Source organism: Phoenix dactylifera, chromosome 11, assembly GCF_051530095.1.
Source record: "Phoenix dactylifera cultivar Ajwa chromosome 11, Ajwa_hap1_PhDact_Kaust_v1.1, whole genome shotgun sequence".
In the NCBI taxonomy this organism is placed as follows: domain Eukaryota; kingdom Viridiplantae; phylum Streptophyta; class Magnoliopsida; order Arecales; family Arecaceae; genus Phoenix; species Phoenix dactylifera.
The window spans coordinates 16023152-16043399 of NC_143200.1; the positions used below are offsets into that span (position 1 = coordinate 16023152).

General features: G+C 38.0%; 2 protein-coding genes and 1 pseudogene across 6 annotated transcripts; all 3 read left to right on the plus strand.

The window, feature by feature from the left end:
* Nucleotides 1-766: 766 nt before the first annotated feature.
* Nucleotides 767-11890, plus strand: LOC103707741 (uncharacterized). 4 transcript variants are annotated; one of them, XM_008792352.5, is made up of 13 exons: nucleotides 767-2055; nucleotides 2963-4069; nucleotides 4165-4265; nucleotides 4372-4486; nucleotides 5060-5137; nucleotides 5687-5779; nucleotides 5884-5967; nucleotides 6057-6155; nucleotides 6754-6816; nucleotides 7081-7111; nucleotides 7858-7904; nucleotides 10849-10907; nucleotides 11415-11890. In XM_008792352.5, exons 1-13 carry the CDS (start codon nucleotides 1990-1992, stop codon nucleotides 11647-11649), a joined length of 2178 nt encoding a protein of 725 aa, XP_008790574.2. In that variant the 5' UTR covers nucleotides 767-1989; the 3' UTR covers nucleotides 11650-11890. The 4 variants fall into 4 exon arrangements, with proteins under 4 accessions (XP_008790574.2, XP_088563042.1, XP_088563043.1 ...); XM_088706916.1 differs by having other exon boundaries at nucleotides 1798-2055; nucleotides 2169-4069; XM_088706915.1 differs by having other exon boundaries at nucleotides 1813-2055; nucleotides 2164-4069.
* A 2413-nt stretch (nucleotides 11891-14303) lies between these two features.
* Nucleotides 14304-17939, plus strand: LOC149751634 (uncharacterized; annotated as a pseudogene). The gene is made up of 7 exons (XR_016397917.1): nucleotides 14304-14622; nucleotides 14935-14938; nucleotides 15194-15278; nucleotides 16764-16908; nucleotides 17140-17461; nucleotides 17568-17599; nucleotides 17725-17939. The product of XR_016397917.1 is annotated as an uncharacterized LOC149751634 (transcript).
* A 993-nt stretch (nucleotides 17940-18932) lies between these two features.
* On the plus strand, nucleotides 18933-19842 carry LOC120103706 (uncharacterized). Its single transcript, XM_039128220.3, has one exon. The coding sequence runs from the start codon at nucleotides 19062-19064 to the stop codon at nucleotides 19602-19604; it is 543 nt and encodes a 180-aa protein (XP_038984148.1). The 5' UTR covers nucleotides 18933-19061; the 3' UTR covers nucleotides 19605-19842.
* Nucleotides 19843-20248: the final 406 nt, after the last annotated feature.

The window sequence follows — 20248 nt, forward strand, 5'->3', positions numbered from 1 at the left end:
ACTAATTCTTAGCTAACAAACTGGGATGTTAAACAAAATAATGGACTTTTTTTACAACTCTTCATGTTCTCAAAACCCTAATCACCATATAAATTTTTTTTGATGGCATTGACAAACTTTTTGCTCTTATTTGACATGCGACTAAAGGATGATAAAGCCGCAGCTGTAACCTTAAGTTTATAAAAGAAAGACATCTTAGATCTCGATATTCACCTCCTTCACCTTAAGTTTATAGAAGTAAGACATCATAGATCTTAATATTATGCAACTGCAATATACCTTCCTTTGTTGTTATAAATTTTCCTAGCCGTGTTTGAAAAATAAATTTGTTACACCATATTATTCACCTGACAATCATATGATGAAAAACATTCTCATATGGCAACTTAAATTTGTAGTCAATATACCCATGCATAATAATAATTAAACTCATTCTAAAAAAATGTACTATGTAAATATCTTTCATTTTACTTTGGTGCCATTGTATTTGATAAATATAAGTAGTTAAATACAAATAATCAGTTGGATGCCAAATTAAAACTCTTTAATTTAATAATTTAATATAAATAATAAAATAAAAATAATCAGCTAGATGCCAAATTAAGAGGAGAGAAAGATGAATTATTGATAAGGTAACAGCTCGGGAAAAAAATTCCACTAAATATTTTCTGTTCAAATGCAATTGATTGATGTAAATTTCATCATCAATGCTGCAGCAATTCTCTTACAATTATTTTTGATCAACCATTCCTGCGGAGCCAGTGCCAGTGCTGCTGCCTCCTTCGACCCTCCCCCCAGCCTATTCGTACGAGGCAATGATGCCGCATCGTCATTAAGAATTGTTGTTGCTAGCGTTGGTAAAGCTACAAAGGGAAGAGGATTGTAGTGTCTTAACCAGGAGAAAGAGGGAAGAAAACTTTCTATCTTACAATTTATCTTTTAGGTCTTTCTCTCTATATGAAGTAAAGGTTTATTAGACTGGGTTGCTTTATATGCAGCTCAACATTTCAAAAAGATTTTTTGGACTCATCAGGGACCCCTCCTATACTGCTGTGCTGGGTTTTTGCACTTGATTCAGTTGCCTATACTTATATTAGAGCTGGGTGAGTAACCGGAAAAAAAAAAAAAAAAAAATTGCTTGGATTAGAGAATTAAGCAAAAAAATTTATTGGATTCATAGGTTGGATGGTTTATTTGGGCATAGCCCGTGTCAACCTTGCACATCCCTACCCGAAATCGATGGGAGGAATAATAAGATCTACCCGGAATCTATGGGAGGAATATAAGAAGATCTCCATAAAATTTTTTTTCTTCCTTAAAAAAGACTGAAGGCTGGGTGGACTAAGAAGCGTGATTACTGCAGAATATTCTTGCAAGATATAAAACAGGCTCAATGTCGAATTCATCATTCCTTTAAAGAAGTCTGAAGATTTTACATCCGGCAGCTATGTTTTAGTTTTCTTATCCACTGTATTGTATCTAGTTTGTATGTTGGAATTTTTCAGATCCTGTGGTTTTATATTTCTGTCGCCTAAAATTGTATCCAGAGTCTATTTTCAGCTTTAAGCCCATGCTTGTACCCCAAAAAAAACAAAAAATCTGAAGAATGGATGCGGGATTTAACATTTAGGTGAAATTGGAAAAGGAAGAAGGGTAAAGAGAAACTTGCATGTAGAAGCGACAATTTATCTTTTTACGTATCATGCTTAAAGGAATCGAGGTAGGCGACACCTGACACCGGACTGCCACAAAGTAGTGGGGCAGGGTTTTATCCGGTTATATCTGGTTATAAATCTCGCGGGAGAAGAACGAGAGGCCGGGATGTAGCCTCGACGAGCCGCGCCATATCATCTCCGGATCATCCCCATCTCCCACGTCGCTCTCCCGCCATTCGATTGGATAACCCTCGAGGAAATGATGTGAAGGAGCTGCCTTTGGCCTTGGTCTCACAGATCGAGGGGTTCTTTTGAGCACAAGATGGTGATTTGAATGCCAAGCTTGAGGACGATGCTGCCGGTCTGCTCCGCCGTATCGAGCTGTTCTTCTCATTCTCAGGTAAAGAAGGTCTTTGATTTAGTGCTAATTTTGAGTTGCAATTAGTTCCTTTATTTCGAGTCCAGCCTATTGCTTTTCTTGCCGTAAATTATCTTTTTTCTAATGAAGTGTAGAGGTCTTCCGTGAAGCTGAACTGGGTCTCTCGTGGTTCTTGATCTTTTATTGCCATGCACTAACAACTCTTGGTAATGATGCGTTTGCTCATGATTAGACATCAAGCATCAAAATTGTTGCTTGCTTTTCGAAGAAGTTGTCTGAGAAGTTTGTCGGTCGCCGTTGGATTCTTTGAACCATTCTCGAGTCTTACCAATGACTTTCTAGCACCTAAATGCACTTGCCATTTTATGGCACTTTTGGCATCATTGCTCCAGTCGCAATTCGATACCTTGTATCTTGTTCTGTATCTTGCCAAGATTTTCAGCTGGATACCTGTCTGTGGGACATGTCGAAGAACATGCTCTTTGCCTTCTTGAATGGATGCGAGTTTTTTTGGGCCATCTTAACTTATAAGAGAATATTGCTACTCAAAACATTGAATGTTTGGTTATAGTGACTAGATGAATGGATGCTTTGGAGTTTAAAAACGATGACGGGTTCAATATTACAGAAGGCTGACAATTGTAAAATGGTCCGAAAGATTGATGGATTATACCTTAATTCTTAAAATTGACCCTATCTAAATGGGTAAAGGCTTGTCGTCTGGTTGGCATACTCTGATAGGAAGTTGGAGAAAATATAAAATAGATCCCAGCTTATTTTGGATGCTTTTAAACTAGAGTAGGCTCTTGGAGATTCTTCTTGAATGTGATGAATATTTATACATTGTAAAGCAGTTCTAATGATATGTTTGGTTGTTAACATGTTGTAGCAACACTTGTTAATGTTATTCGGATAATTGTGTCTGCAGATATCTCTGCATGTAGGCACCAGAGCTTTTTATCCACTGCAGAAAGTTCTAGAGGATAGACACATTTTTGAAGGCAGGGCTTTTGCCTGCAACCAAGATGGTGTTCTTGCTCAGGATATACCTTTCAGAACCCATGCTTCTAAATGTATGCATTCACTAATCGTGGAAAAATCTGATCAGTCGGGTTCCTTGGATTCCTCCATATTCTCTCCATACCCAAATGGATTTGATGATATAGTACGTGGATTTTCAAAAGAATGCATTGAAAGTGAGCCTGAGAACTGGTGTTACTCAACAAGAGAGAGGAGTGGATTATATCCGATTGCTGAGGACCTAAAAGATGTAAAGACTTCAAAATTATCAGGGGCTTATATGCTGCCTGGTGAACTTGGCAATGATATTGCAGATGATGTAAGCAGTCGTAGTGTCACAGCAGAGACCATGGTATCACCCACTATAGAACAACCACCTGCTGTTTCACCTAGAATGGATGCATTTCAGGATCTTCCAAATTCTCTTGATCAGAGCTCAAATGGATTATCTGGTTCCACATCTTCTGGCTCTTTTTCTGTCCCTAATGCTGCAGAAACTGCTCTTACTGACAGTCCAGTACCAGTTTCTGATACATTCAAAGTGGCTAATGAGGGAATCCTAAATCTGAAAGAAAGTGCTGATCATTTTATATCTGGAATTACTGAATCTATAAATACATCAATAGGTAAAGTGGAAGGTGCTGCAAAAGACTCATATGATGCATTTACTTTATCGGTTTCAGATACCATCAGAAGTGTGACAAAATCATTTGACAGTGTGGGCAGTGGCTTATTTTCTTCAGTTGAAAACTCCAAATTACAGGCTAGTAATGAAGTGACAGGCTACTCCAGTGCACTGAAGGAAAATGTGTCCAGAGCAGGCACTTCAGCTATTGACATACTGAGGCAGGTGATTATAACTGTGGAGGATTCTCTGGCAAATGCAGCAACATTTGTTGTTTATTCTTATGGATCAGTGAAGTCGTTACTTCCACCAGATGTCAGGGATGCACTAGACTTATCCGAGGAGAAAACTTTACAGATTCTGAATCCTGTTGGTGCTGCTTTTCAGCAGGTATTTTGATAGATTTGTGTATATCAAGTTAAACTTGTTATCAAGTAATGAATGTGTTTTCCAATAGCATCTTAACCATGCATGCTGTCATACAGGTATACATCATCATTGAAGAATTTGAAAGAAATCTAGGTTTGGATCCAAATGATCCAATACTGCAATTCATACTTATTCTTGGAAGTTCAACCATGATAGGGTAATAGCATCTCTTTTATTTCCTTCTTTGTAATTTCTTCTATTATTTCTAAAGTAGATTGACATTTGTGCTTGGAAAAACATTTCACCTTATATTATTTTCACAGAGTATCTTACTGGTTATTAAAGTATGGCGGGTATTCTGGTGATTTGGCTCCTGAAACAACTTTAGAGCTGCTGAAAAATGAAGAGAATGCTGTACTTATAGATGTCCGGCCTGAGGCAAGAGACTGTAAATTTCACCAGCCTCTTCTTTATAAATATTATTTCTATACAAGATATTTGATGCTTTTGGCTCCCATAACAGTTCCTGCAGTTCTACTGACAATCTCTCTTGCCTTCTTTTATTCTATGTTCTGGTGATGAGGCTGTCCTTTGTGTTCCTATCAACTTTCTTCTTTGCTTCATTATATTCACCTAAACAAGGTTTTAAATCCTGTGGGCTGGTTTTCCGATGGAACGGGAGACACCCACTTGGGACAGGAAATGTTCCAATATGTGCCAATCGGAACACTAGGACAATAGCAGGACGTCCTGTCCCGACACTTGGGATGGTACCCTATCCCGGTGTCCTATTAAGACTTGAGTCCATGCACCTAATAGTCCTATTACATATTATCTACTTTTTAACATAGTTCGCATAGTCTTTTTGGTATCAATGAGATCAATTTTACATACAAAGGCTTATCTTTTAGAGTAATTCATCAATTTTCATATTATGATCAACAGATATAGTGTTATCTAAGATATAAAACATGTTGATTCCTCTCCTGATGTTTGTGTATTTATGTGTAGGATCTCAGGGAGAGAGATGGTGTTCCTGATCTTCGACGGGCAGCTAGGGCTAAATATGCTAGCGTGACCCTTCCTAAGGTTTGTTACTTTCTCTTTTTACAGCTTCACCCTTCTCAAGTAATATTTTTGCACTGCAGAATACTGCTAGGTTTTCACTAAATCTACTTGTTCTAGAAAATCATTCTTGATATCTATTTATACAACAACTTTTGCTTACTGTGCTAATGGGATGATTGTATCTGTGGATCTCCTTGGGATGTTTTACCATTATCATTGAGAAATATAATTCTTAGATCATCGAGTGCTGGTGGGCAATTCTTGGACTTATATCAATTTGTTTCCTCTGTCTAGGTCATTCAAAAGAATGGCACACTTAAGACAAAAAGGTCAAACTCATCAAGAATTTGCCTCTTTGAACTTTGAACTGGGAGAGCTTAAGAACCTCTTATGTGTCTTTTTTAATTTCTCATGATGTTTATTGCTTCTATTATTTTTATATTTCAAATTATTACTTTCGGAAATATCTATTTGTTTCACTATAGTCCTGATGTAAGGTTTTCTTCTTTCACCTTTTTAGCTAGAAAATTTATTATCACTGCTATGGTATGCTTTTGTTGACATCCTCAGGTTGATGGTTCGATAAAGAAACTGCTAAAGGGGGGAAGAGAGATTGATGATGCCTTAACTGCAGCTGTCATCCGCAACTTGAAACTTGTTAAAGTATGAGGAGCGTTTTATGGTGCAAATTCATATATTACCCTCAATGAGTTCTTGATGTTGCTAAAATTTAATGGCTCTAGTTCTTAATTTTCTCACTTGTGTAGGATGGGTCAAAGGTCATCGTTATGGATGCTAATGGTGGTCAGTCCAAAGGCATTGCAAGAACCTTGAGAAAACTTGGTGTGAAGGCAAGTATTGAGCCAAAATGTGTTCCCTTATTCAGGTGTTTACATGTTAATGTTGCTAAATTGTTTGGAATTTCATATATGGATGACAGAAACCTTACATGGTTCAAGGTGGCTTTCAATCATGGGCAAAACAGGGTTTCCGTGTTAAAGAGCTCAAACCTGAGACCACATTGACTGTATTAAATGAGGTATTGTAAAACCATCAGAACCTAAAGTATGAATGAAATTGCCCTCATCGAGTCTATGATTATCATTTGACCTGTACTTCCAATCTAGCTTTGGAACCTCTCTTTATGTAGTTTCCTACACATGCCTGAAAATTTTGTGTGAAGGGCTGCATCATACTATCTATGCTTCATGCCAGATTGTTTGTATGGCTCCATGCTTTGCCTATAAAACTTCGTCTAGGACTTCAGTAAATTTTATCTTTACCTTTTAATTGTGTTTATTTGAAGACAAAGTTCTATCATATTAGAACATCCACATGTCTTTAAGATGCAAATCCATGACAAGGGACATTGGACTTTGACAGTATGTGATGATGTCATGTTTTCAAAAATTCCTGTTTCCTTAATCAGACCTACATGCACGCAAACACGTCTCCATATTTAAGGATAAGTATGCTTTATCTCTGGAAATTTCGAGGTGCTAAGTAATACAGAATCACTAGCAAGGTTATAGCACTGGTATTCTCTGGAGATAGTTCAGCTATCAGTAGTGCTGATTCCTGAAAATACTAGGTCCACATTCTAGCAGATTTACAAGTTTCATTTGGAATCGCTGCAGGAAGCTGAGGCAATCCTTGAGGATTTTAAACCTAATCCGGCACTTGTAATTGGATATGGTCTGGTAAGTTGACTGCCACCCTTTTATTTTGAGAACAGTTTCTTCCAGAACATCATCTGCACATTGATTCCATCATAGAATTTGCCCTCTTGTCATATTATTGATATTTTTCCTTCATTGACTATAAATGATTTATTCAATATTAGGTGTAGATACTTAAGCCATATGTTGAAGCAGATAAATGTTCGCTCTGTGGTTTTATAATTTCTAGCCACTTTAGTTTTTGTCCAGTCAAGTGCATTACTGATTTTGGGTGCTTATGGACAGGGAATGTCTGCGGCCATCTACGCTTTACTAGGTGAGCAGTTAGAATAAGCATGATACTGACATGCTGGCAGATATCTTGCTAAGCAAGAAGACTAAGAGAAAGAACGTCAAAATGATATTCCTTGAACTTTGTATGGATTTTATGAAAAATATAAAATTTCTCAACCATTTGTTACTGTGTTGATATGACCTTTCCAAGTTAGGAACATCATTATATTCCAAGCACAGTTCTATGAAGCACTTCATTTTCATGACATAAAGTTCAAATATCGAAATTACATTGTCGTTGGTAACTCTTTTATTATGGTAACTTTGTGTGTTTTAGCAGGTCATGTTTCTGGTACTTAAGAGCACTTCGAGAATGAATTGCATTGAAAAGTTGCATTATGTCAGAAATCATCTTTAGCTTTTCTTTTGCATATAATTGGCATCATGAATAAGAAAAATCTATGGAGACTAGTACACAATATTGTTTGGAACCATTTTGGTGATTATATGAAAGAAAAGGGTCTACTTATGGCCAACTATCAGCCATTTGAAAAGGTTTGGAAAGAACTAGTAACACCAGTGACTTTCTAACTTCTGCCACAATTTACCTGGAAATGTAGTTAGATGTATTTTGGATGTTTCAGTTGGACAAATCCAGTTCTTTTCCAATATTAAAGATGATAGAAAATTTGTATTATCCAGAAAATCTAATGAATGTGTCAAGACTCAAGACCCTTTATTGTTGAAACTTGATTACCTTCTTTAACTGAACTGATAATTTTGCTGCAGAATGGGAGAAGACACTGCAGATCATTGGTCTTATTGGCCTTGGACAGGTATGCTCCATCTATCAGGCTTCAGCCTAAATTGGAATTAGTAATCATTCTTTTACCTGTAGAATGAATGAAAACATAAAACTGATCTTTAATAATGCCCATCTTCTGTCTCACAATTTCGTAATGTTTTTTTTAAAAACTGTCATATGTTTCCATCACTCAAATGCATAATAAAGCAATATATGCACGTAGGCATATGCATCTACAGAAAACTGGTTTTTATCCCTTTGTTTACCTATAGGACTTCTTTTTGCAGATGAATAATAAATGGTGCCTTACTTATAATTAACAGGATATCATTTTATCGATTAAACATTTTTTTGATTTCCACAAAATGAGAGTTTAGGTGTTGAATATCATGCCCATATCTGTCAACCCAGTAGCATACCTATATTGTCTAGAGTATATATGTTCAACGATGAAGATAATGATGCAAAGACAACTAAGATCACTTGGTTTGCTTGGATGCACAATAGAATTGCCCTTTTCATTCCCTCGACCATTTCTATACCTTTTATGAGTTAGCTGTCATCATTAAAATATTTAACCAACATGTCATTAACAACTTGACCAATACTGTGTTGAGTGGTGTTGCAGATTTTATGATGCGCTTATAAACTTAAAAATCTTTACAATGAGATATTAACTTAGAAATTTCCAAGTAACACTATTTAAGAAAGCAAGTCTTGTTGAAAAATATTCTTAAAAGCTTGAACTGAAAAAGCATAGCATAGCTGATTCCCTTTTTTCTTTTTTTTTTTGGACGAGTAAAGATTCAAAACTTGGCAACACTTTGGCAGATTCTTAGAGAACCAACAAAAGAGAACAGTAAGCATAAGCTACAAGCCTTGTCGCAATTACATATATCAGGATTTGTATGCCTTTAGGCCCTCGATTCTACTAAGGGCTACTTTTCCTGGGAATATAAGCATTCTCAAATCTTTTAATGCAAAATACATTGAGTTTATTTTTCAGTCTTTCCATTTTTCCTGACCCTTGGACACGAACCAGATTTTCTCTACTTTTCAAGGCCTTCATATATCTTACTTGCATTCCCATACCAGCTCAGTTGTTTCTCCAACATGTCACCTTAATTTTAGCAATAGCTAAATTCACTATTGTTTCTGTAATCATAATCCTTGCAATATTGTTTTAATGACCAATCCATCTCATGTTCTCATCTCAGCAAACATTCACTTTAGTGTTCATGGACCCACTTTGTTGCCCAAAATTTAATATAGCCACCACATGACTGCTAACATATGAGGTTTCCTTGGGAATTAGAAGGCATGTGGTGATAACACCACTGCACCTGCACTTCATTTATTCTTTTATAATTCCACCATATCTCTTACTGTGCAAAAATGATTTTAGTGATATAAAATACTGAAGCATTGAGTAGAAAGGAAAAACTTAAGAGTAACTGAGAAAACTTTTTATATAATTTCTTAGCAATATTTATAGATCACATCTAAAAGTCAAACACACACACACACACACATATAATTGTAAGTCAGGACAATCAAGAGTACTTGAAATACAAACTTTTGCTTCCCATTTCATGGAGGAAGAGAACCAGTCATCAGACTTTTGCTTATTATCTGGACTCATCTTGAATAATTAGAGCATTTTAATAACCCCCTCAATAATAGGAAATCATAAGAATTGGTTAAGAATACCATACCATACTTGTATTAGTGATTTTTCAACTACAATAGCTTTCATGTATTACTAAAATAATTTTAAAATCAGCTTCACCTTCTAGGTGTCAGTAAGATGGTCTTTTATAAGAGCGTGCACAAAAAATTTTCTTTCACTATAAGTCTTCTGAATTGTTTTTCTGTATACTATCAGTATTGTGATGGCGGTATTACCAACATTTTTATATTCTTTATGTTTACTTCTGTGCTTTACCATGAAAAACTTGATGATTTTTTATTTTTATTGTTCCCCTGCTTAACTCAAGGGGATGCTCAATGATAACATGGTCTCATCGCCAAGGATTAATCCCATCAATATTGTTTTCCCTTTAATTCTTATTTCTCCAATAAATATCTTAAGGACATCTTCCAATTTAGTTTGTGGTTCAAATTTCCATCCTATGATTTGCTATCATTTTTTTTAAACATAACTCATCACTGAAATGCTAGAGTTTCTTGGCAAACCTTTTGGCTAAAATGCCCTTAGATTCATAAGTTTCCTCCTTCGGATGCTGGCGAATAAAATTCATGATATAATTGACCACCTTGTTTCAAGTTGGTGAGGTCAGGGATTGCTTTCAAACTGCATCAGAAATTATTTTCTTAGATATTATACCTTCTGCTAGGTTGCTATTTCACCCTGCTTACATGTTTATCCACTGTTTCTTGGATATACAATCTGTACATAGTCATGCTTGTTCTTAATATATCTCAATGGAACTTCTAGAAACTTGAGAATGTGCACCACAAAATTTCACTCACCTAACAAATTTCATAGTCAATCCAAACACCCACATCCTTTGCTTTGCTTATTTTACATTATCCTTTGACATTTCTTAACCATTTAGAAAATTTAAATAAGGTTTTTGACTTACATCTTGAGGCTTATGCCTTGCCTTATTGGGAGTTCAAAAACCATGCCTTAGCCTTTGCATTTTCAACCGTTTAGTAAGCTGTGCTGTCACCACCTGTCCGAACTTTGAAATTAATATGTATCGCCATTTCATTTATGAGAGTCAAATCATGATGTGGTAAGACTATTTGGTACTTGAATTATATCTGAATTTTTAGTTACTTTCCATTGTTGTATGTCTCTAATCATAATATCTGGAACTATATTGCCAATGAATGGAGGCGCTACATCCATACCTATTGACATCATGTCTTATTGAAGTAATTGGGTGATCATATCTCTTTACTTTCTTGTCATCTATTAATATGTACCTTTTCTGCTTATTTGCTAGTCTCTTTATCGACGGGTGGCTTCATATGAGGACTCGGAGGGTTTAAAGCAGGATGTGAGGTAGTTTTGCTTCTCCCTTCGTTTTCGCAATGTCCTGATGTTTCCCGGAAGCACATGATATTCTGCTAATTTACACTAGGGTTTTCTTTGTAGTTAATGAAAAACTTAGAGAACCAAATGCTTACAGGTATACAGGGTCAGGAAACCTAATTGGAATTGGTTCCTTGTATGCCATTGTAGGATTCCTTTGGAAAGGCAATATTTGGTGGAAGAGTACTCACTTTACTGTAAATAGGGTGGTTTAAACTAGTCTTATTAAGTTAGACCGATGGTTTGTGGGGCATGAATTCCACATTCTTCAGTGGGGTGAGCCTTCTAAAGTTACCAGGCTTATTAGTTAACTTCTATGGTTTACGAGGCTTGGCCAAAGTCCATCAGCAGTTGAGGAAAGGCCCATGATATAGATTTTTTAGTTATATGACTATATGTATACATTAGATTCGGTTCTTATAGTGATCATGATCACAAATCCATTGTCCTCTGAGCAAAAAATTTTCTTGTGTTCAGGTTGCTTCTATCTCCTGTGAGACTGGGAGCGCAAGCTTTTTCTTGGGCTGCTAGGAAATTAGAACCAAACAAAGTTGGTCTACCAACATCACCCTCATCAACAGCTATTCAGGATCGTGTCCTACAAGCAGCCGCAAAACATGAATCTCAACCATCTGATGCTGAGGAAGCCCAAGGGTTGCCGCAAGAATCACCGGTTCAAACGAATGAGAATTTGGACCTCTCAGAAGCATAACACCTTGAATGGCAAACTTCTGTGCCTAGGTATCAACTGAAGTTGTCTAAATACTTCTGGAGCCTCTCATGTTTTGTTGTGCAATTTTTAAACTTTTATATCTGATACCATGGATTGGATTAAATGAGTGACTGCCAGATTTGGGCCTTACGCCTTTTTTCGACCACTATATTGTAGTAGTGATGATCAAAAGGATTAGAGGTTATGAGGTCAAATGATCATATGCTCCTGCTTCCTTCCACCTCCCTCCACCAGATGTATTCATCATTCACTAACCAGACTGACCCACTCTGCTGCAGGGCAGTTGGCTGAAAATTGACTGGGATACTTTAGGTTAACTGTTAAATGGATTTTAAACCATTTCTGCCTCATGTTTTAAGAAACACGAGCTTTTAATTTGAGATGAGTAATATCCATATGTTTGAAGGTGGGCTTGCCGTTACTTCAGTCATCTACAAGTGGTTGATTTGTAACAATCACTTATTTGTGCGCATGATTGGTGTGCAATCCATCCTATTTTCAGTACCTCCCTCATGCCTCTGCCCATGTGCCTGTATCTTCATAGAACCTTGTGGTGTGTGACCAATGGTCAAGGCCTGCTGTGCTGGTATGGGGCACTGTACCGGTTGCTCAGCGGCACAAGTTGGTATGGAGCCGTGCCGTACCATGCCAGGCCCGTACCGACATAGCAGAGGAGGCGGGGGAGAGGGGAACGGGAGAGAGAAAAAGAGAAAGGGGGAGAGGGTGGGAGAGAGATGGAGGCTAGCGGAGACCGGCAAACGGGGAAGGAAGTGGAGGCTGCAGCCGGAATTCTATTTCAAACTATTCTGGCAGCAGCCTCCATCTCCTTTCCCCATTTGCGGGCCTCCGACGGCCCTCCGCCACCATCTGCTAGCCTCCCTCCCTCTCCCTTTCCCTCTCCCTCTCCCGCTCGCTCTCTTTTCTTCTCCTTCTCTCTCTCCGGCGATGCGTCTCAGTTTTCTTGCTGGAACCGTCCTGGTCCACCGTTGGTACGGATCGGGATGCTTCGAACCGGATGGTTTCATAGACGTTGCTTATGGTACTCATTGATCGTTTATATCAACAAAAAAGTATTCCTTGCCAATGAACGTACATCAACTCAAGATAATTGCGGGTTTTTGGGCATCTTGACACCTACATTCAAAGGAAACCAAATTGGTTCTTGCAAATTTTGTTTAGAGTTGGAGACTCAGAGCAGGGTGATGGCAAGAAGCTTTATATTGTGGAAGGCGACGGTTGGTTCCCATGAACAAACCCAGATTGGACTATCAATGAGCCAAGGCAAACCTCAGATTTAAATCTCAAACCATTTGTAGCTCCAATTTTATGACCCAATTCAAGAAGCCTCAAAAAGATCAGATTATGATACAGCAAATAAATTTTACAGGATGCCAAATGGTTAGGTGCATGCATCTACAGGGCTGGACCAACCTTTAGACGACTGAGGCTAAGGTTCTGCCCAAAAAAGGCCTACCGCAGAGAATGCCTTAAAGACAAAACAAAAAAAAAAAAAAGGCCTTCCTTGGTGAGTTCGCCTTAAACCGACTCATCATTGGAAAAATCTCAAAGACAAAACGGGAAGCAAAAAGGCTTCTCTTAATGAGTTCGCCTTAGGTCCAAATGCATTGAGAGCATCCAGTTGCCAATCATGCAACAGAATCAACTTAAAAGCTATGGACTAATTGGCTCGGTTTCGGTATGGATGTTACATTTTTTTTAATATTCTTTGAAGGAAGATCTGCAGGCTTTTGTATACGTCTTAAAAAAAAGATGTGATTGATGTACTGAGTTCGTGCTTGGCAGATTCCAAATTTTCTTTCTTTCAGATGATACTGTAAATTAGCTCCCACTGTAAACAATAGATGGAACTAGCGGTCATATGAATAATATATCAGAAGTTGGTTTTGCATTACAAATTGACACAAAATTTTGTAAGCATTGCTGCGGTGATGCTATTCTAATTGCTTGCAATTTAACCACAAATGCCCTCACATGCTTTCTAATTCTTCACCTACTCTTATCCGTATCTATTTGACTCTTCATGACACTTTTCATAGAACAAGTTAGAAGTTGTCATTAAACATTTTTGGTGAATAGAACCTTGGATAGTTACCTTGGTCTTAAAGCTAACTCCATAGGTAAGATAAGCCTGGTTCTTTACACCTTTCATGCTTGATAAAACATCATCTTGCACTTCTATATGCCATTCTAGCTTCTCTGAATACATTCATTAACTGTAGCCTTTAAAAAAAGAAGAAGAAAAAGAAAGATTCAAAAGTGCTAAAGTTTATTGAGTTTGAAATTGTGATTTGATAATTCTCAATGATCAATGGCAAAATCAAGCGTACAATGAAAGATCATTGCAAGACTATCTTAAATTGACACAAATCTCACATAAGTAGACATTCAAACCATGGCACAGAAATGAAGCTAGGAATAAAGAATGCAACCCATGTTGCTCATATGTTATAGTGATTCTTACTAGTCTAAACTACTTTAAAAATTATCCGGATCGAAAAGTTTTATTACAAATATTTTGTACAATGATGTACTAAGTTATCTCAATCAATAAATTACCATCCTCTTTTTATAAAAAACTAAAAGAGAGGAAAAAAAAATTGAATTCTGCCTCCGGTATAGGTTTTCTGAACTAATTGGGTTTCCAAAGGCCGTGGGCCGTTACACCCAAAATAGATGGCGCGACGCGCGGGAGATCTAGGTCTTCGTTTCCCAAGAATCGATATAAAAGGCGCGGGAGAGGGAAAGAGAGATGGAACCGGAAAGCGATATGGGAGAGACGACGGAGGGCTTGGGAGGAGGAGCGGAAGCTGCGCTTAGCCTGACTGTGGGCTCCTCGATATCCATACACTACCACTCTCTTTTCGGATCTCATGACGATGTGCTTCTTCTCGAGGTCGATGAGAAGCTCGTCCCCGATGTCGCCCTGCACTGGTAAATCTTTACCCTCTCCTCCCTCAAAGCTTATCAACACTTTAATTCTCTTTTTCTCGTTATTTCTTTGTCCTAATTTTCTTAGATCTCAATTCCTTGATATGGGTTTGCGCGTCGTATGTTTGGCTCGATCCTGTTTGTAGGTTTTAAGACCCTCTGTGGTAGTTGAGGTTCTGGTGAGTCTTTCTTGTTCTCTTTGAAACGATAATTAATATGAAATTCAGCTAATTGATATCTGCTTGCGATATCTAACTATTGATAGATTCGATCTTTTTTCTAATTTCTTCATGTTTCTTTTTTCTTGTTTTTAAGCCAAGTATGATGGATTAAGCTTGTTGGTTACATGCTTGTGGTATTTCTCAATTTCAAAGGAAACCCATATGCTTCTATGTAAAAAGCTGTTCTTTTTTCCGTCCCGGTTTATGTTATGTTTGAAACATGTATACTTTTTTTCTTTTTTTTGCTGTAAAAAACATGTATACTTGGTTGTTGGGATTTGAACTTCTATTTGCCGCTGCAATGACATGGAAAGCTTGGGGTGCTTTTCTTTCTTTCTTTCTTTCTCTTTCAGATTTTGGATTTTGAAGATCATCTATTGTTCCTTTGCACATGCACTAATTCTAAGCTTGCTATTGTTCTGATGAAATATGGAGGAAGTGAGAAACTTCCTCAAAATTTATTAAGCTTGCTATTATTCTGACGCTAGGATTTTTTTTTTCTTTTACTGAATCAATCAAGTCTGCCCCTGCCATTTTGATTAGCTAAATGATTTGTTTCTTCATGGAGTTTTTATTTGTTCATTTGCAGACCCAGCTCTACCCAGCTCTAACATAAAAAACAGGAGCATAGATTTTGATTTGTCAATACTAGGGATCATGGCATCTCCCATGAAAAATTAAAATTTGATCATGATTCTCATCAAAAAGATGGTTAATTTTCTATAGAAGCTGGCTGGTTGTGCATAATTATTTAACACTTTTGTAATTCAACCACATTATTTGGCAAAGGAATTATCATTGAAGATAACTGGGAAAAGACTCTTGATTAAACAAAATAACATCAAAACTTGTACATATGCGAGTCACATTCTACCCATTTTTTGTGTCAAGACTTTGTCTTGGTTTTGGATATTATGATGATCAAAATACATGGATATCTGATATTATATCAAAAAAAAAACATGGGAAGGTTTGGAATGAACACTAACATACTAAACATGTACATTGAACTATGCTACTAGACAAATCGCTGACTCATTAGAGATCGTCTTTCAATAGTTTCTTTGGTGAACTATAATGGGTTACATAGTGCATTGCCTGTTTTTCTCTTCATCTAGAGTTAGTTCATGTGTGTAGATCAAAATGTACAGAAGTGTACCACTAAACCCACAAAAGGGAGAAAGTTGGTCTGAGAGACATGGGAAATATCTAAAAGGCTGCCAAAGAATTTATATTAAATTTGAATGATATCAGAGTAATGATATCGGCCCCCATCAAAACAAAGACATTGTCCAGACTAGAACCAGAATAGTAATGAAGTCCTCAATGTAACAAAGAGTAAACAAAACTAACAAAGAAAGGCAAAAGTTAGACATAAGATCACGACGAAAGAAGATTGACCTCATTGAAATAACCCAACATCAAACATGATGCTCCTGCTCCTCCTGCTGGTTTCTGTAAGCAGCCAGCTGGTGAATGACCTAGCCTGAACCCAGTTTTCTTTATGTTTTTATGAGCTTAAACAGTAAAACATGATGACTAATCCCTTGATACATAACTGGCATTTTAGGTCTTATGCCCCTATTTAGTTCAAAGATACTTTGGTCAAAGAATATAACACCAAGTGCTTGTTAAATGTTCTCGATCTTTGATGGGTCATAACGTGATATATGTAGGACATAACTTGTTGGTTATTCTATATGACATCAATGAGCTTTAATTATTTTAAGCTTTGCCTACCATGGCACTTCACATCATCTTGTAAGTACAATCTCTTGGTGTTCCTAACCCAAGATGCTTTCTTTTGATGATTTTCTTCACCAATCTGTATCATGGTTCAATCTATTAATTTCTCTCATGCTTATTTGGCAAATAAGAACTTGTTTTTCTATTGCAATTGCCTGACGATCTTCCTCTATTTAGGGGTGACCATTTGATGACAGCCTGATGAGGGAGCTATGCTGTGCACTCCAACCTATGTGATGAAGTATGTAGGCACATCCAACTCTGTATTATTGATAACCCCAGGAGAGCCAACTCCTTCGAGTTCGTATTATGCAGGCAACTGGTAGTGAGACAAACAACATAGCAGTCCTTGGTGCAGTGGTATCTGTCATCAAAGTGGCACCAGGGAATATCCCAGGCTTGAGAAAATGAAATTCCTCTTTAACGGGAGGAATTACAGACTTGAGGAAGATTCTGAAAATGAATGGCCATTAGATGCACTTTCAGAAAATGAAGTATTCTTAGAAGCTGACGAGTTCCCTCACAGAATTGCTCTCCGCTGACTTGAAAAATTTGGAAGCAAGATGGAGAATTAAGGAAGCAATTTGTGGAGTTTGGATGAGAAGCGGGTCTGTGTCTTTTGCTGAACGAATTTTGGATGGTGGAAAGATGAATTTGGAGATTTTCGTGGAAAAGTGGATGCAAAGTGTTCCTTCAGGAATAAATGCAGACTTAAAAATGCTTGAGGGTGAAGTGTTGTATGAAAAGCTTGGTGTCAAAAACTGGATCCATGCTTTCAGTGTCTCCGATGTTCCATCAACTCCAGCTGAGCATGTTGCAGCACTGTTTTGAGAGCGGCCAAAGTGGGAATGGAAAAATTTAGAGCCCTATATCAGGTTGCTATAGACTCCTTATGAGATTTTCATTTGGTTGCTTCTCCTGTTTGAACTTTACTGCTCTCATTTTCTTAGGAGCTTAACAAAAATTTCTTTCCTTTTCTAGGGACTTGTGTGTGCCGACTCTCTCTTCAGAAGGTTTGCTTATCAAGTATACTGGAGGAATGTGACGAAGTGCAGATACTGAACCTATTTCCACTGCAAGATAGTCTTAAGCGATTATGTGTACCTGTTTTCAGCTTCTCTGAGTCTCTCTTCAGTAGGTTTGCTTATCAAGTGTACTGGAAGAATGCGACCAAGTGCAGATATTGAACCTATTTTCACTGCAAGATAGTCTTAAGTGATTATGTGCACATGTTTTCAGCTTCTTTTGCCCCAGGTAACGAGTCTATTTTCAGCTTCTCTTATCAGCTGTTTTGACTTTTGTTGTGAGATTTTATTGTTATGGTAACATTTCTCTATTTGCTTATGTTACTGCTGGCAGAACAACTTATTATTCTCTTTGAAAATGGAGATTTGATTTTGGAAAATCAATATAATATGATGAACAACAAAAGGTCAAGCAATGGCTATTTTTCTTGACATGCAGCACCAGCCATTGTAATGCAACAGCAAACTCCAACAAGATGTCTGGCCAATTGGGCATTTTTCTTTCATTTTTTGCTCAATATGTGAAAAAGAAATCCAAAGGAAAAGAGAAGAAGTTGGGAGAGTGAAGTTTGGGTGTAATGGAGTCAGAGCTTTTGAACAAGTCTAGATTTAATCGTGCTCGGTTTGAAATTATTCTCGAACCTGAGTTTTGAGATAAAGCTTAATTTATTCATTATTTAATCGGGTATAGTTCGAGCTTGTTTTTGAAGCAAGCCAAACAAAAAAGCCTAATCAATCAGCTTGATTATTCAAATCAAGTTGAGATTAATTTAAGAATTAAACTTGGTTCAATCTTAAGTTGACTTCTAATTGATTCAAGTAATTAATATTTGATAATAAAAATTATAAAAATATTAATTATACTATAAAGTATATTATCATGCCATAAAACATAACAATTTAATTAAGCCATCAATTAAAGCTTTCGTGCATGTATGCGGTATTGCATGTACAATAATTCTTGTGCTTCATCAAGTTTAGCTTAATTGAGTTAGGTAAATTTAGACTTGGCTTGAAACTAATTCTGAGCCTATGAACTAGGTCCGAACTTTATTGAATTAAATTCAAGTCGAGTGTAATTTGAACTTAGCTCAAGTCATTCTGACTTGTTATATCAATCGGCAACGTGAAGGAAAGTGGGTGCAATGGAGAGCACTAATTGAGTTCATCGATGGAGCGTTGCATTCTATTTTTCCCGGTCAAAAAAATTCTGTCATCACGTGCATCCAGCGTTTGCCAAACGGCTACTGGGACGGAAAAGAATCAACTAGCCGTTGCACTCGCCTCCAACGGTCACATTCCAGCCTACTCCTGAGCCCTTCAAATAGTACCTCTGCCCCAGCAAGCCCTCGTCAACCTCTTTCTCTCCCTCTCTCTATCGAGCATCTACAAGCAATCTCTCTCTCTTCCATTTCCCAATTATTTCTCCTTAACCCAGTTCCAATCTCCCATGGGGAATCCACCTGCTGATGCCTCTGGCACCAGCTATCACTCCCACAAGGTCTTCCTCCTCTGCAACTACATCCTCCTCGGTGCTGCCTCCAGCTGCATCTTCCTCACCCTCTCCCTCCGCCTCCTCCCGTCACCCTGCGGCCTCCTCCTTATCTTCCTCCATGCCCTCACCATCATCGGGGCCGCCACCGGGTGCGCCGCCTCGCCAGGTTCCACCAAGTGGCATGCCACCCACATGGTGGCCACCGTGCTCACAGCCATCTTCCAAGGTTCCGTGGCCCTGCTCGTGTTCACCAGGACGCCGGACTTCCTCGGGGAGCTGCGGTCCTATGTGAGGGAGGAGGATGGGGAGGTGATACTGAAGATGGTGGGTGGTCTCGGGGTGGTGATCTTTTGCTTGGAATGGGTTGTCCTGGCCCTGGCTTTTGTGCTGAGGTACTATGCCTATATGGAGGGGGACTCCGGAAGCAATGCCATGAGGAGTGCCAAGGTACAGCATGATGAGGAGACGAAGGACTGGCCATGGCCCTTCCAAGTCTAGCTCACTGCACTGCACATCGGGAAAAAAAGATGCTCCTTCTGTTGTTGTAGCGAAGAATTAAGAGGGTTTTGGTTGATGGGTTATTTTTAATGTTGTACATCGGGAATGAGTTTTCGCATTATCTTCTCAACTTAATTCGTTTATTCATATTTCTTTTGGCTGCTGCAAAAGCTGTACTTCTTGAGGGAAGTGACTTCTGTTTAATTTACATGTGATTGGGATGCATATGATTTTTTCCCCTCCGAATGTCAGTGTTGTGATATTTTTTCGCTATTTAAGCTTGCATTCATTGTTGAGGAAACTCTCCCTTTTGTTGGTTCTGATAAATGAGTTCTGCTAATAGGAAAGAATAGTGGATCTGGAAAGTGGTTTTTTCGGCATAATCCAATGATAAAATTAGGCGGATTAATTTTAGATTCATGTCCATTGTCTGGAAGAAAATTCATTTCGGATTGATGGGGTTAACAGACTCTGGTTATCTTTAATCGTATTTGGGGAAGTAAGGAATCGACATGTTTCACAAGAAATGAGTCCCATGCCTGAATCCCTTACCAGTCCCTTCATCTCCTTTATGGCTGGGGGGGGGGGGGGGGGGGGCTTTGCCATATGAAATTACTTCTGCAGTTGCCCTTGAAACTGTGGCG